General features: G+C 37.0%; 1 protein-coding gene across 1 annotated transcript in view; it reads right to left on the bottom strand.

The window, feature by feature from the left end:
* The window catches only part of LOC147314977 (SR-related and CTD-associated factor 4-like), a 28,365-nt gene extending 13,696 nt beyond the window's left edge, over positions 1–14,669 (bottom strand). The window contains exons 1-16 of the mRNA XM_086262103.1: positions 14,422–14,669; positions 12,689–12,772; positions 11,992–12,036; positions 11,731–11,892; positions 11,527–11,644; positions 10,675–10,808; positions 10,414–10,560; positions 10,022–10,095; positions 8,398–8,485; positions 8,115–8,198; positions 7,895–7,974; positions 5,856–6,025; positions 5,194–5,294; positions 4,986–5,099; positions 4,714–4,870; positions 4,535–4,626 (exon numbers count right to left, since the gene is read on the bottom strand). Coding sequence (XP_086118229.1) covers positions 4,535–4,626; positions 4,714–4,870; positions 4,986–5,099; positions 5,194–5,294; positions 5,856–6,025; positions 7,895–7,974; positions 8,115–8,198; positions 8,398–8,485; positions 10,022–10,095; positions 10,414–10,560; positions 10,675–10,808; positions 11,527–11,644; positions 11,731–11,892; positions 11,992–12,036; positions 12,689–12,772; positions 14,422–14,451 — 1,680 coding nt within the window. The 5' untranslated portion in view covers positions 14,452–14,669. The remainder of the gene's footprint in view (positions 1–4,534; positions 4,627–4,713; positions 4,871–4,985; positions 5,100–5,193; positions 5,295–5,855; positions 6,026–7,894; positions 7,975–8,114; positions 8,199–8,397; positions 8,486–10,021; positions 10,096–10,413; positions 10,561–10,674; positions 10,809–11,526; positions 11,645–11,730; positions 11,893–11,991; positions 12,037–12,688; positions 12,773–14,421) is intronic.
* Positions 14,670–16,589: the final 1,920 nt, after the last annotated feature.

Raw genomic sequence — 16,589 nt, 5'->3', positions numbered from 1 at the left:
AAGTTCCTTCACTGACTGAAATTTTTCTCTGCATCCATTTTATATCCTTTGGCATAATGTGGTTCAGCGTGCAAACTACTGCAATGACTACTTGCAAGACAGCTTGACATCTGGCCATCAAGCAAATAGCCTTTATTAATATAATCTGGTGGTGAGGACAGTCAGTCATCATTCAGCATCAGTCAGAGGATGGCATAAAAACAGTTGTTTCAGTAGGAAATGGGCAAAGACAACACTATCAAAACAGATAGTTTCATACAAGAAACCTGTGATTAATTCATACCTACCCACCTAACCAGACTAAGAGAAATGGTTTTATTGTTGGTAGGCATTAAGGAGTTTTTCCCTTTCATAATTGATCCATGTTCCAAGTCCAGCAGAGATTTAGTTGGAGTTATATGTGACCCTCAAACCTGCTGTATTATTAAAATAAGTTCAGCTGCTCCTCAAAGATAAATTCTTAGAGGTTAATGTTATTTGACTGTATGTGGGGTGAGACTAACTCCGTTAAGATCAAGATCTTGAAGAATTGGGTAATAGCGTAAAAACAAAGAAATGAACAAACAAACAAAATCATGTTTCCAATACTCAAAAATTGGCCAGTTTGCTACAGTTGCTGTCGGCTTACCTTGTCTCCCACTTTGATATTCCTCTTCCCACTTGGACTTTAAGTCCCACCAGCAGCCAACAGTCACGCATAGTCAATTCGAACTTTTCTTCCAAGTGAGGTGCTAGAAAGCCTATTTTAGCTTGTAGCTTTAGGTTCTTAGAGTCAGGAGGACTTAAATGTTACTTTTAGGTTTATTAAAAAAAAAAAATAAAAATCGTGATTAAACGTGAGACTCACTCTTTTATATTATTGTCTATACTTTCATGAAAACTATTTACTTTTTTTTTTACTTGGTTATATGTTAAAATTCACACCCACTCCAACCCATATTTTTCATATATTTTTGTAATTCAAGCACTGATCAATGATTAACTCGTGATTTTTGTAATAAGTAAAAGTTACACAATTACTAATAAATTTGCCCAGCACACATTCTGAAAAGCACAGCTTGAATACTGAAACAGAGAAAGGATAACAGGAATATTTCCCTCTACACACACCACAATAATTAAAAGATTGTATGATTCCCATTTTATTGGAATAAGTTATATGATACAGTACAAGATTATTGAGTTAAGGTGCAAGCATATTTCAAGACAGAAAGAAGAATTTAAGATAAGCACTGCTGAATGTAAGGCCTACCAGTAGAGGAGCCTATCTGAATTGTGGACATGCAGATTTTTTGGATGCAGAGAGTAAATAGTCTGAAATTCATTTAAAACAGAAATACGAGAATTTCTTTAGTAAGACTGCCAAAGGTCAGTATATGATCTCTACTGATTATGCCTCAAACTATTCCCCTTCCCATGAAAGTTTAACATGTATTCTTTGACTATACAAGATTATAATATATTCCTACCCTGACAACATGCTGGTACCTACAGCTGCCCTTTCCCTATGTGTAGGATACCTAGTGAAAAATGGTAAAAGCATTCTCACTAACTGTAGTGCTCAGTCTGGTTTAGGCAAAGACTACCTGAGCAGAACATGCAGGAGGTGGGTCATCCACAGGTTACTTATGAATTTAAACTATATAGAATAGACCTTGCTATATTCTCACATGGTCACAATAGGGTCTTATATTAAGAACGTAACACATAAAAGAGCGTTTGGTCTGATTTGACCACGTTGGATCTGTTCATTCTCACACAGCTACAGGAAGTAATGCCTATAAAAGCTCAAATACATCCTCTGTGTGCGACAATGGCTTTAGATTAGTCCGTTTTAACAAACACTTACAGTTGCAGGGGTAAACAAACAGAACAGCTCCCCTTTTAACTGCAATATGGATCAATGTGTTGGCTTTCAGGGGAATTATTCACAAACATGGAAAACTAATATGTATAATTATGTCTGCGAAGGTTCTCAGTCATCCTGAACATTGTAGTCCTTTGACAATATGTATAATTAGTTTTCATGAGTGCATGTTAACCTGCAATAACTGTGTTTTTGTCCTGTCCTATTTAGACAGGAAAGAGATCCTTTATTGAGACCACCATGTTTTGCAAAAGCCTACAATTAAACAAAGGATAGATGTGTATAAATGATAAAATGCATTCAGAAGCATGAAGGTGAGTAGTTTGTATTTAAGTGGTTTGTATTTACAAATTTAACCTAAGAAGCTTAATTCTGTCTGATCAACACATGTGTAACACAACCACAGTGACAATGACGCAGTTATCAAAGATATAACTTCTGTCTCACCCACAGACTGCAGAGAACAAATGTTATTTTAAAGTTTTTCTAGAGCCAAAAACAAACTTATATTACTTATCAGAAAACCTGCTCAACAATAATGAACATATACATAAGTGATCTTTTTGACTCCTCCCTTCCATACTGGTATGTTTTATACAGCCACAGCGCACATGTTAAACTAATATGACTAGTGCAAGCTAAAATAAAGTCCCTATGCAGAAAAACCGCTGCATTCTTGTAAACTTTACTGTGGGCTGAAGGTAGCTGGCCCTGCTCTCTCTCAGCAGAGAAACCAAGTGGTTCCCAGTGAAATGATTTTGGCAAAGGTAATAATATGGTAAAGGTAATAATCACTAAAAATGCTATTATAACAGTTTTCTCCCTGCATTTATGTTTTTAAATTATATGCCACCAAATGAATAGATCTGTTATGTGTGCCAGTTGTAACTTATTTTGTAGAATTATCAAATTGTATTTTTATGGGTATGGCTTTGATGTTCCCAAAAAAAGGCCAGTTTGGAGACTAAAGCAGCGGTCCCCAACCTTTTTTGTGCCATGGACCTGTTTATGTCCGACAATATTTTCACGTAAGGTGTCGGGGATAAAGACAACAAAATAAAACCAGTACCAGTATAAAAAAACAATACAAAACAGGATTTATTCATAACACACGTGAAAAGACCCAGGGAAACCGAGTTAACGATAAAAAAAAAAAAAAAAGATAAAAACCGATAAAAACCATAAATTTCACACCCGCGCCTCAACTCCCACGGCCCAGTACCTAACGACTCACGGACCGGTACCAGTTCATGGCCCGGGGGTTGGGGACCGCTGTTCTAAAGTATCTATGGATAACTTGACAAAAAACGTTTTGCATAAGAATCAAAATGGTAACTAAAGCTTACAGAGGCCTGAAGCATAACTCAAGCATAAACACATTACACTGCTTTTTCACCTTCATGAAACAAAACTGTGCATATAAAAAAAGAGTAAAAACCATGGTAACTGTAGGATGCAGATGCCTGAAGCATAAACACATGATAATGTTTATTCCCTTCTCGAAGCTCAACTTTGTGCATGCAGATTTAAAACAAGGGCTAAAGTGTAAGCTTACTACAAATTTCTTTTAAACACAACTAACAAGTTGCATTTACATTTATTTCCTTTACAGGTTATTGGCAAAATGTATGCCAGAGTAGCAGTCTCACCACTGAGAACAAAGCTGATAAGCACTTTTTCCCTGGTATTTGTGCATGGTACCATCTGACCTTCAGCCCACCAGTTGTGATTTTACCAGAAATAAGCACAAGTCTGTGATGTACTCCAGCATGTTTATGTTGTACATATTTTGCTTTCACTGTCTATTTCCTCACCATTTACATTCCTGAAGTGCTCAAAAACTGCACTTTACATTCTGCACATAGACACAATCACCACTGGAAGGTAATTATCTTGTGTTGTGTATTGTTATTGTATATTTGCTACACCACAACACTACAGTAAACCTGAAGGACACAGCCAGTGTTTTCTAAACCAGTTTTCAATGCCAGCTGGTTCTTGGTCTCCCTTGTGCTGCCAAACGATCAAACAACCGAAATTGTCCTCAATCTGGTCATTTAAGAAAAACATCTCATACATTTTTAATCACACCCCTAAAGATCTTTAAGTGCTCCTTAAAAAAGTATGTTTTGACCTACACACAATGTAGCAATGCACAGCAACATACTAATTCTTAGTTTTTTCTCTCATCTTTTTGATATTTTAACAAATGTTTTCATTTCATATTTTTTCCATTTCCTTTCCTCCTTCCTCTTACACCTGTGTGCAGTAGCAGGGGCAGCGATGATGTCTGCATTCTCCCAACATCAGCTGGTTGCATTACACAACTCCACCCAGCCAGCTGTATCCCATTCTCATGGTGAAAGTCATTATAAATGCTTTAACACACTGAGCAGAACTTAGAAATGAAAGAAATGTGAAACATGTTTCTTTAATATTCTGCCTTCTCTTAAATAATTTATTAAATCTTCAACGCAGTGATGTGACTTTTTAAAAGACGACAAAGAGGATGATTCAGATAGGCTCCACTACTCATTGTTCAACAAAAATTTATTAGCTTTACAGCTTTCACAAGAAAGATTGTTAAGTCTTTCTTTAAGACCATTAAACCCATAAAAAGAACACTTGTAGTATTAAAAGGTGTTTAAGGACTGCAATTAGCATTACCTGAACATGAGCAGAGACGATTCCATCTGGTACACTTTCCAACACTCCATTAACAGCTGCCTGATTGTTGATGTCTTTGGTAATATTCCACTCTGCAAACAAACAAAAAAAGTACAAAGTTTGTATATTCTTGCAGCAGGTGAATTTTGCTGAAACTCAAATAATGGCTAATTGTTTACCTGGATTTAGTGTTTCTACATCCAGCATACCACCTTCGCAATAGCTCTGCAACTCCTCAACTTTGACTTTATTCCAGGGGATGTAGGTAACTCCTCGCTCCACATCCCAGAACTTTTTGTGAGCAGGTTTTATACCTTTATTCAAGGCCCAAGCAATCTAGGGAAGAATGATGTTTGGTATAATAAAGTTATCAAATAACACTAACAACAAAAAAAAAAAAAAAACCTACTACAAAACTAATACACAAATGGAAATTAAAAACATTGCATACCTTAACTGGTTTCTGATTGACTTTGTATGACCCCCTACTGAGTTTGTTCAAGGCTGTGTAGGCATCTTGCCTGTGAACCATAACAATATAGGCACAACCCCTTGGAGGAATCATCTGGACACAAAAGGTGAAATGCATTAAGATCATTGAAGCTTGAGTAAATCAATAATGTTTATAAGCATCTCTGACATGAATTGTCCAAACTTACATTGATGGACTCAATCTGCCCAAACTCTTCCAAAAGAGACATTACATCAGACTGCTGGGTTTTCTTGTCTAACTGTCCAACCCAAAGTGTAGTACTGCAAACTATAAACAAAAAGACAGAATAACTAATTACATTAAAGATCCAGGCTTTTAGATTTTTTTTTTTAAGCAAGAGTTCACACTTAGCTCTAAAATGTATTGACTTATATAACTCATGACTCCTGAAGCCACAGATTTTGTAAAGATGAATTTATACAAAAGAAATTATTCTAAGAAAATTACAATACATACCCTAGTAAACCACTACTATAGACTACTACTATATAAAGAAGTTCATTAGGTGTTCTGATGTACAAGAAAATAATCCCCATTACAAAATACACTTCACCAAAATAAATGAATAAGTAAAAAAAATATCCCACTGAGCTCACATAAAATAATCAAAATGTCACCTTAAACTTTCACTTTGTCTGCAGTGAATATAAAGCTTTATGGAGTTTAAAGATACTGCACATTTGAATCTCTTAAATTAAATCGGCTTCTCTCTTCTGGTTTAGACAAGTTGATACAGTAGCTGCAAGTGAAACTGAGTAGTGATTCCTGGAGCTTTATGCACGCCATCATCTGTGACATTTAGTCGTGTTTATTGGTTTGAGTACATACCACTGAGCGTCTGACTCTTTATGCTGGAAAGACCTTTTTGTCTGCGCTCTCTGTCCTTCTCTCTTTCACTCCTATCCTGAGAATGAGATCTCCAGCGCTGTTCTCGGGAGAGGGAACGCCTTGACCTTCTTGAGCGAGATGAAGATCTTGATCTTCTTCTCCTTGGAGATCTGAAATACAAAAGAATAAAACCAGTGAACACTGTTTCAAAAATAATCCAATTCCCCAGGCGAAAACAACTCTTTTCAGATGGAAAGAAATGACAAGATGACCAGAGTGTTTTGGGACTTCACTGCTTGTAATTTGTGCTCAATAATGCATTGAGGTTATTAAATACTTTCCTGGTCCACTATAATATGAAAAATATTTACATTTATTTAGAATTTTGGTAACTGTAACACATGTTTAAAGGAGTAATACAGCAATGGCTTTCTGATTTTGGCAGGGATAGCCTAAAGTTAGTATTGACCTTGTTTCCTACACAAAAAGACTTTTCCATAGGCTTTCTCACCATCTCCAAAAATAACAGTCTATGGCTTTGGATGTAAAATACTGATGTTAGGCTATATAAACCACTGTCTCATGAATCATGACTCGTATACATGTAAAACAAGACAGATTTGGAGTATTCTATGGACTCTGACCCAAACACAATTATATTTTGACACAAGATGTAGCATTTTTTTCAAGGAATGAGAAAAACTATTCAGAGGTAGCCAAGAGAAAATTCTTTCTTCTACTTCACCCCAAATATTTTTGTCTAAACCTTGGCATTGACCGGAAAAATTAGGCAAATAAATTCACTGACTTTGAAATGAGGGCACCCGCAGCATAAAAACACAACCTTTCAGTTTTAGGGCTTTATTCTTGTGTCACTCTATGAACACTGAAATACACAACTCTCAAAAATCAATTTGCACAATTTTAACTGATGAGCAAAGTGGTTACCTGGAACTAGGGGTGGGCGGTATAAACGGTATATGGTAGAAACGATATAAATTTGGCCAACGGTAGAGATTTTGACCATACCGCATGTTGATGGTGGCATCAAGCTGCGCCTCTTTTGGTCGAAAGCATTGCAGCGGTTGCAAATTATGCCAGGCGACAGTAAAAGTGAAGAGGCGAATCAGTTTTGGAATATGGGGAAAGCCAAAAACTGCGCTACCTCCACTTCCATACCATTGATTCATTAATGCTGAATTCTCTTGCAGCTGCTCTATTCCCATGTTGTTGCAGTATATTAGAGACTAACCTCGTATTGTGGATGGATTATCTCAGTTGTTCTCCTAACTGAAGTTTGGTCCGTTTATAGCATCCTGCCATGTGATTGCATTTGTCCTTAGCCACCAGAAACCCTCATGTTAACTTTTATCGAGTGGAAAAAGGTTAGCTTCACTGTGCTAATGTCATGCTAACATAGTTGTTTTGCTAGCGATCACGTAGGACATCAGTATATACCAGCTAGTCCAACTTCAGTAACCCTACAGAAGCCATTGCTGTTTAGTTTTCTGTCTTCATATATGTTGGAAGTGATAGCAGAGCTGTACGTTTGAATTTTTTCAGAAATCTCTCGGTCAGAACATGGTATATCATGTTTAGGTGGAAACTAACTTCCTGATAACTTCTAACTCTGTTGAATTTAATAAATTCTGTTTTCATGGATGCCAGGATGTTAAACTTAATTGTTACACTTGGTAAAGCAGCAGCGCTGATCATTTTATTAAAGATGAAGAGTTTAGACAGCTTTTAACTCTCAGTGATGCTGCAGTGTTCGTTTGACTTTGGGACCTGAAGCAGACGGCGTTTTGGACCCAGATTACTCCGCGAGGCTCCTGACTATGGCAGCCGTAATGCTCCGACAATCCATCAAGCAGTGCGACTTCGTAGCTTACCAAAGTCGTACGAAAACATTTTTGACAGATTTCTGCGTGTAAAATACGTTATACAGAAGAAAAGAATATATCGAGATATATATCGTTACCGCACATGCTTCAAATTATACCGCGATATGGATTTTAGGCCATATCGCCCAAACCTACCTGGAACCAGATCTGGATCTTCTCCCATGGCCTCTGTGCCTGCCTTCCCGCCTCATAGATAAATCTTCTCTTGAACTTCCCTTTAGGAGAATGACAACAAGACAGGTTTTTTGTTTATTTTCCACAGTTCATAGCATAGGCCAAAATAGAAATGTTCCTACCACTAACTATGACAAAGTACGTGTGAAACAAAAAGTTTACGTTCAAGACAAATGCTTACCTGGGATCGAGAGTAAACCTCATTTGTGGACTGATATCCATCTGGAATCATATGATGCTCAGTTTGACTCATTCCACCACTGTGCTGGATCGACAAAGAGACAGCCCCAGAAAAGGAAGTGTTAAAAAAAATAAATCTTAAAAATAAAAATCACCAAACAAAAAATTTTGTTTAGCATGACAGAGGGGAAAAAAAAAAGCAATTTGATATATTTGCAAGAATATGAAGAGAAAACGTCTGAGAGGCAGAAAAGTAATCATATAAAACTGTTATAGACGGGTACCTTTATATCCTCAGTCTGACTCATCATACGCTGATTAATATCTGTGTTGGGCCCCAGACCAAGAAACTGGTTCATCACATTTTCAGGTCTGTTATGACAAAATACACACTCCATATTACAAACACATGTGGTAAATGTACTAAAGTAAAACAACACTTAACCTAACTGTGATCATAGGCATTTTTTGACTACAGACACTTACACATAACACATAAACCAGTCAATAACATGATCAAAAACATCTACATTCAACATGGGATTTTTAGTTTTAACTTTTGTGTTGTGTGCTCCGATTCAGTGGTGCACAAGTACATTTTAATTTACAAGAGTAATGGGCAACTTCAGCTGTATAAACTATAGCATTATGAGTGACAGTTTTGGTGGACACTAGTTGAACAACAGTGTGGTCAGCGTGCTCCTCCCTATACCATTAATTCACACACTCACTTGAGCAAGTATCAAAGTAAAAGTGCTTTCATTTTCAATTTCTGATATTCACTGCAATGCACTGTGTTTTGTCTCTTCCTATTTGGCTAATACTGGTCAACCACAAGATTACTCTCAGCGCTCAGGCTCTGCTACTCAGTAGGATGCAACCACAGACCGTGTGCTGTAGTCACACATGCATACACAGATATATAGCATGTGTGGATAATGTTGAGGGGAGTGATAAAATGTGCAAATAAAGCACAACCTTTTAAGTCAAAACAAGCAACATAGCCCACTATGCTTAAACCATTTCCGCACAAATATCTCAACACAAAGCACGGAGCATTCACCCGACGGCATGTACGCGGACATGCCGGGTGCTGAAGACAACATCTCACAGATTCTGAAGCTGCAGGTTTCGTCACTCTCCAACTAAAATTCATTGAACCAGCAGAAAAAGAATATCAAAACTACGCTTCACATTTGATAAGCATTGTCATGAATTCGCTCTTACTTTACTTCTTATTTCTTTCAGCCAGTGTCCAATCAGAAATCTCTATTTTCTGCATTATTTGCTTGCATATTACACACCAGTCTACCGTTGAGTACAGTGCTGTCAGCTGCTGGTTTTTGTTTTGTTTTTCCAAAAAATGACCTCCGACAAGAAAGCCTAATATCTGCTGTTCAATACCGAAGAAATTTCAACTTTTACAAATTGTACCAAACCACAAAACACTTAGCTATGTCTCTAATAAAACCTCTAACTTTGCTCTGCTTCACTTCAGCAGCATCAGGTAATGTTCATCTGTTGGTTCATGGTTTTCTTCAGTTTTTGATCTACTGAAGAATATTTTTAAGGGGGTTAACTTCTATAAAAAGCTACGGCAGCAAAATCTCCTTAATACTTTCCTCAGTTACTTTGACACAAAGGCATCTGCTGTGATGCTTACACCTCTGATGAAGTCTCACAAGTGTCAGCTTTGTTTTTATACATAGATTTTATAAATGGATATAAAAATATATGGATATTTACTGATAAATGATTATAATTATAATATTTCTGACGGAGTCAAAACGGAATTGAATCAAATCGAATCAGGATCTTGTAAATCAGAATTTAATCAGTTATAGAAATCAGTGATGATACCCAGCCCTACACACGTGTAAAAGCACGAGTACATTTTCAGAAACTCACTGTGAGTGAATGTTGCCCTCAGTAGCCATTGTGTCTTCAGGTTCATCATCATAGTCAAATCGGTCAAGAAGTTTCTGGAGAAAAATATACAAAATGTTTTGAGGATAGGGACACAACTCCTTTTTGTCTACCCTAAAGCTGTTTACCAACCACCATTAAACAACAAAAGTGGAAATGAACACTAACAAGCAGGTTATATCACACCAATAAAATCCATATAACATGGTGAGATTAGATGGTGCTGTACAAATGGGACAAATATGCAAAGTCGACTGCAGCCATCAAAAAGTTTTGTATAGAATTTAGGAAAACAAGGCCCATTGTGTCTTTGGTTGAAATGCCAACCGCTTGTATTTATTAAACAATTATGTAAATGAGAGCTGTGCCAGTACCTCAGCTAATGAGCTTTTCTTTTCAGTGTGTGCACTGTATGCGTTGAGCTGGGCCAGTGGGATCTGAGGCTGTTTTGGTATGTTGTTTTCAGTGGTGGCTGCTAGGGTCTTATCTGCCTGCTGGATGTTCTGGAGCATCCTCTGCAACTAGAAAGAAAAAAAGGAAAACAAAAAAACAAACAAACAAAACAACAGGGGCCATTTAGACCTAACACAACATTAGTTAAACTGCTGGAGGACATAAACCACATTATTACTTACCTCCTGACCATGTGGAGACTGAAACAGCTGTGCCACAGCAGCTAAGGCATCAGGACTGGGTAGCTGGGGGACTGTAGGCATGACTGGAACATTACTGACAGGAGGCCGTGTCTCTGGTTGGGGCTCAGTAGGAACTGTACAGATACAATAAAACAGCTTGTGTCTGCATGATGAATTAATACTAGGGATAGGAAGTGAGAATTGGTTCCCAATAGCTTAATTTCTTTGAATGTTATTCTGCTTGCCTAACAATTCCACATATTGGTTACACTTGCATTTCTGCTACAATCACCAGATTTCAGTTTGGATTTATTAATTTATTTTTTCCAGTACCAGGAGAGGAAAATAGCAGTGTAGTCTGTAGCATGGATGTGGCCATTACCTTTATTTTTATTGCTCAAAAAGACAAAAATTCAACAGTAAACTGCATACAAGACAGAAACAACTGAAACCACCTAGACAGACAACATGCTAACGTTAAGCTAGCCAAGAACAAAGAGTGATGTTAAAGGGCTGGGCAATGAATGCTGACCTCGGGCCAGTAGCCAGACTTACTTTTTTGAGTAATGACCCCAAAAATGATCACCACAAAGCAGGGAAATGACTCCAACGTGCACAGTTGTTTGACAAAGCATGCAATTAATTAAAATGTTGCTTAGCGATAGTGGTGACCCTCAAAACAGAGAGAATTAGCACCCAAGGAGAATCAATAAGTAATTGAATTGATAAGTGATATCGATAACTGAACTGTAATCGCTAAATTCTTAGGAATTCCCCCCTCCCTAATTACAACATAATTTACTCTCAGATAGTTAAAAACACTGCCCAAAGTTCCACTACCAGTTCTACTACCTTCCACAGCAGGGCGAGGTGCAATAACACCATTTGCCATATCCATTAGAGGCTGAAGGATGTCCATGTCAAACACACCATTCTTCTGCCACAGGTTAAGGACACGGACAATTTTAGTCTGAAAAAGGGGGGGGGAGAAAAATCTATGAGATTCTTTTTAAAGCATTTATTGTACTTATATAAATTACTTGAAACACAAAGTACCTTGTCATCCTCTGGGCAGCGATAAAGGTTTTGAAAGGTCTCTGTGAAGTTTTTCAAGAATCTTGGACCAAATACATCCTTGTCAACACCAAACTGATGGCGTGATTGGCGAACAATGGAATCAACCACATATAAACCAGGAACTTTTAACTCAGGCTTGCACTGAAAAGAAACAAAAGAAATTACAGTCCGCAACTGTAAAATGCACTTTTATCTAAACTTGGCAACATAGTAAAGATTAAACGGCTGAATAATACATACCTTCTTAATGAACTTTTCAACAATCTGGACAACGTGTTTGTAAAGCTAATGAGACAAAAAAAATATTTCAGTCACAGGATGACTATCAAAATGGTAGCATAAGACAAATAAAAACATGCTGTTTTGTGCTAAAAAAAAAAAATTCTCATTTACTGCATGATTTCTGTAATCAGTCGAAAGAGTCATCAAACACTTCAACTACTCTTCTCAGCTGAAGCTTCAAAAACAAAAACAAAAAAAACCCCAAAACAAGTGACACCTCATTTTGCCAAGAGCAAAACTTCTGATAGGGTAAAGTAGAAACTCAATATGCTTAAAATATATGTGGAATAATAATATTCACCTCCCCAGACCTATGACAAAACCGTTTGCTCATAGTGATTGCCTAATGTTTTTATTAATATCATTATTACTATTATTATTCACACACACAGGCACAGATATAGACTAATAGAGATATACATGTGTGTATATAAAGTCTCTACACTTAAGATATTATGATTATCATTAATTACCACACACAACTGAAGCATTTTGTTTAAAAAAAATATAAAAAAATAAAAATCAGAAAGTTAATACACATAAACCTACAGTGTTTGTTTGTTAAGTTTCTTTGTGTAAGAACCACAACCTTGGGTTTTTTTCTAAATATTTGCTCATTATGCATGATGGTATCCAACAATAAAATTCACTTTACCTTGATAGCCTTGATGGCTGATTTTGTTACAGACATCATTTTAGCACGGGATATTGGCGGCTTCATGTCAATCATGGAGAACAACTAAGAGGTAATGAAAGAGGAAAAATTTAAAATTAGTTCATTTTAAAAGAGAAACTGGCATTCAATTATACTAGATATGTGGTGTCCTTTATAAAACAAAAGGACAAAATAATAATCAAATGTAGCAACAAATAGACCATTCAGTAACAGGAAAACCTCAAAACTAAAAAAACAAACAAAAAAAAAAGTCTTTAATAAAAGTTTGAAAATTTATATTTTCCCCTCTGGTGCTGTGATAAGTGGCAGCTTGTTACAGCAGTTCTCTTATATTTGCTTTTTTAATTTATTTGGATATAAAGTGATACAGTTGATTTTCCTTTTATGGAAGTCTAGTCAAGTCAAGTTTTGCAAATCTACTTTTGGGGTTTCTTCTCAGTGTACTGTTAACAATGGAGAATCTTTACCAGCTGATCACACTAGTTATTCTACTGAGCAAAGTGAAGACTGTCGTCCTCATGGTGACAGCAAGGTTACAGGATTTGATCTAAGTGGAGAGCTCAGAGAATGAAATATCAGGTCTGCTTAAGCTATCATCATGGTAAATGTGAGGTCCAGGGACAATAAAATAAATACAAGCTTGATGAGGTGATTAAAACCCAGAGACAACAATGAGTGTAATATAACTTTTTCACAGAGACAATGCCAGACTCACACTTCCCTGACCATAGTGTGAGTGAATCTGGCAGTAGGACTTTCTGAGCAGATAGTGATGTTAGTGCTGACACAGCAGTCAATCAAATGATCATATTTAAATCCTCTGTAGACTAACCTCTGCACCACTTACTGGACAGACAGCACAATACTTTCTCTAACATTGGCTTCAGGTCTGTAGCTTTTTAAAATTTTACAAAATTATTCCCATCTATGAAATTGTGCTGATCTTTTTTTCTTTTTTACAGTTTTTACATTAATGTAAAGAGTTCAGTATCTTTTTTGTACAGAAAGTTTACTCCAACATGACTGTGTATTGTTAAATTTTATTTATTAATACTCTTTAATCATATCTATGCTTTAGTATAGTACTTAATTTAGTATAATACTTAATTTTCACCAACAAACCAACGCTGACACAACAATATGCAAGACATCACATAAACGGCCACTTGAGTTTTCTAAAGCTGCAACAAATTTAAAGAATACACAACTCAAAAGTGTTACTTAAGTGAGCCGATAATAAACACACTTCAAGTATACAAAACATTAAATAATCCAGTAGCCTTTATGAAAAGCTTTGCTTGCTTAACTCGTTGGAAGCAAAAGTAAATATCCGAACACCTTTAGGCTAATGTGTTAACGACAGCTGTATTTCACTAATTCTACAAAAGTGGCGTATGTCCCTACAACAATCATTGATGGCCTGTGCATCTTTATAAATAAAGTAGAGTAGGGCTAAGTTAATAATTAAGCTACATGATTACTCAAAGGCCGTCTAGGATTAACGTACTAGCATCAAACTACAGTTAAGCTAATGCTTAGCAGATACAATGTTTACGTTGCAACTGGACACTAAGCTGGCATTGTCCCCATGGTAAATAAATAATAACCACTAATATTAAGTGTCAAATAAGAAAATAACTGGCATTCGTTAGCTCTGGCATTATATTTGCTTTTGGCTCGTGGGACTTAAGTAAAACATGAAAAAACTTTACCTCCATGTTGAAGGCGTTCACTGCATCCATAACGACTGGTTAATGTTGAAAGCCAACTGACTAGTCTTTATATTTGATTACTTTACCTTGACCATAACCACGCGCAGCTTCACCTAACTATAGCATAACAACCACGAGCATCGGGAAGCTTTATTTTCCTTTCGACGTGGACTAACCAAAGCTCAGCTAAGCTAAAAACTGCTGCTAGCTTAACGGTTCCACCCTGTAGACAGCGCCTGTGATGTCACGAGGTAATGCTGCCTTCACAGTTATCGGAAAATTTGGCGTCTCCGTATGTTTCTACAAAAATCGTTTGGATGACTTTTGGAAGCATTTTACTAAAATTAACTGATTTTCGGACCTATCATGCAAAGGCAAAATGAGTATTGTTCTGAGTTAAACTGTTCATAGGGAATTTATGACTGAATCCACAGTAGACGATGAGAAGTGACAACTGTAACAGGTGAAATTCCCACAACCTGTCTTGTGGGGTAATGCACTTTTGGCCCGGCTTTAGATAAGTCGCAGTTTATGGGCAAACCTTTGGAATGACGACCATGTGCCCAAAACTGTCAGTTTGAATACCTAGTGCCCTTTATAGACGAGAACAACTGTCCACAATCAAACAATTTCCAGTGTCATAAGTTCAGCACGACTTATTAGAGCTGGGTTCTTTAAGTCCCTGTGTACTCTACATATTTCAGCATGTCTGCTCCTATTTTTTAACATAACTAAAATAAAGATGGAATTATATGTACTTATTAGCAAACTGTTAAAAATAGCATCTAGTATACTGATTTTTTTTTTTTTAATTTCCAATGATTTTATAAAGACCAGAGCCAATCAAGAAGTTGTTTGTAATTCAGCACGAAGCACAGCAGGCGGCGCTCATGACATGGAGTTAAGCGGCTGAAATGAGCGAGACACATTTTATTTTGGTTAATACCGTATCAATGTTGTGTGAAATAAAAGACACCGTGGAGCTATTTTTTTCTTTTAGGGAATTTTCTTTTGCTTATCGATTTATCTCATCAAGCGTCTTGCTAATTCTTACAGTCTTATGACGAGTTCTGGATTTACGACTATATGCCTTTCCTTGATGGCACCTATTCGATAACGAGACATTAGAATTGAATTAAACCAACGACAGAAAAGTGCACGATTTGATAAGAAGGGACTGGTTTGTTTAAAGAGGAGGCTGCTGTTACAAATTCAATGCAGCTAGCTTCATGCCTGAAACTAAAATGTCGGATATCGTAAAGTGACTCATGATGCTGTAACGTCCCTAAAAAAAACAAAAACTAATTCGAATCTAAAATTCTAAGTGTATAGTATCTGAAAACACAATGAAAATTCAATTGCTGGGTTAGAGCTCCATGAGATCCCATTAATTCCTGCTGGCGCCCCACGCCCCCCACCCGATGGGGGTGTCTGAAGAATAAAATCCACAAAATCTCTTATAGCAGGGGTGTCAAACTCCAGTCCTCGAGGGCCGGTGTCCTTCAGGTTTTAGATCTCACCCTGGGTCAGCACACCTGAATCAAATGATTAGTTCATTACCAGGCCTCTGGAGAACTTCAAGACATGTTGAGGAGGTAATTTAGACATTTAAATCAGCTGTGTTGCATCAAGGCCACATCTAAAACCTGCAGGACACCGGCCCTTGAGGCCTGGAGTTCGACACCTGTGTCTTATAGCAATTACATTTATAGGTAAAATATAAAGTGCATGGAACTTAAAAACATCGAGCGCAGAACCAGAATGCCGCATTTCTTGAATGGCTTTATGTTGCCCCCTTGTGACCAAACCTGCAAACTGCATCCAGCCTTTAAAATACAAAACGAGTAGTACTGACAGAAGAAACAGCTGGACTTGAATCGCTAAACACACACGCGGGTGAGGATTTCACGGATATTCCTCTAAGACGATTCATGGTAGAAATAGCAGTAAATGGCTATTATTTTCTTTAGCTGATTTTTGTGAATGAGACAGTAACACGTTCCCTCTCAGATGGCTGGAATGGAGAACTCTACCAGCGGGATTATATATGAATACTATTATGATTACCTGGATCCCGTGATTGTGGATGAGAGAAAGTTAAAGTACTATAAATGTAAGTTGTTTATTTTAACGCTTTACATAATTGTTCTGTCTTGCTTTTATTACAC

Source organism: Aulonocara sp. 'chitande type north' Nkhata Bay, linkage group LG14 (genome assembly GCF_057382095.1).
Source record: "Aulonocara sp. 'chitande type north' Nkhata Bay isolate Kocher_YH1m ecotype deep benthic linkage group LG14, A_spYH_male_GT1.1, whole genome shotgun sequence".
Lineage (NCBI taxonomy): Eukaryota > Metazoa > Chordata > Actinopteri > Cichliformes > Cichlidae > Aulonocara > Aulonocara sp. 'chitande type north' Nkhata Bay.
The sequence above is the reverse complement of the archived record's forward strand: the minus strand, read 5'-3'. Positions and strand labels throughout refer to the sequence as shown.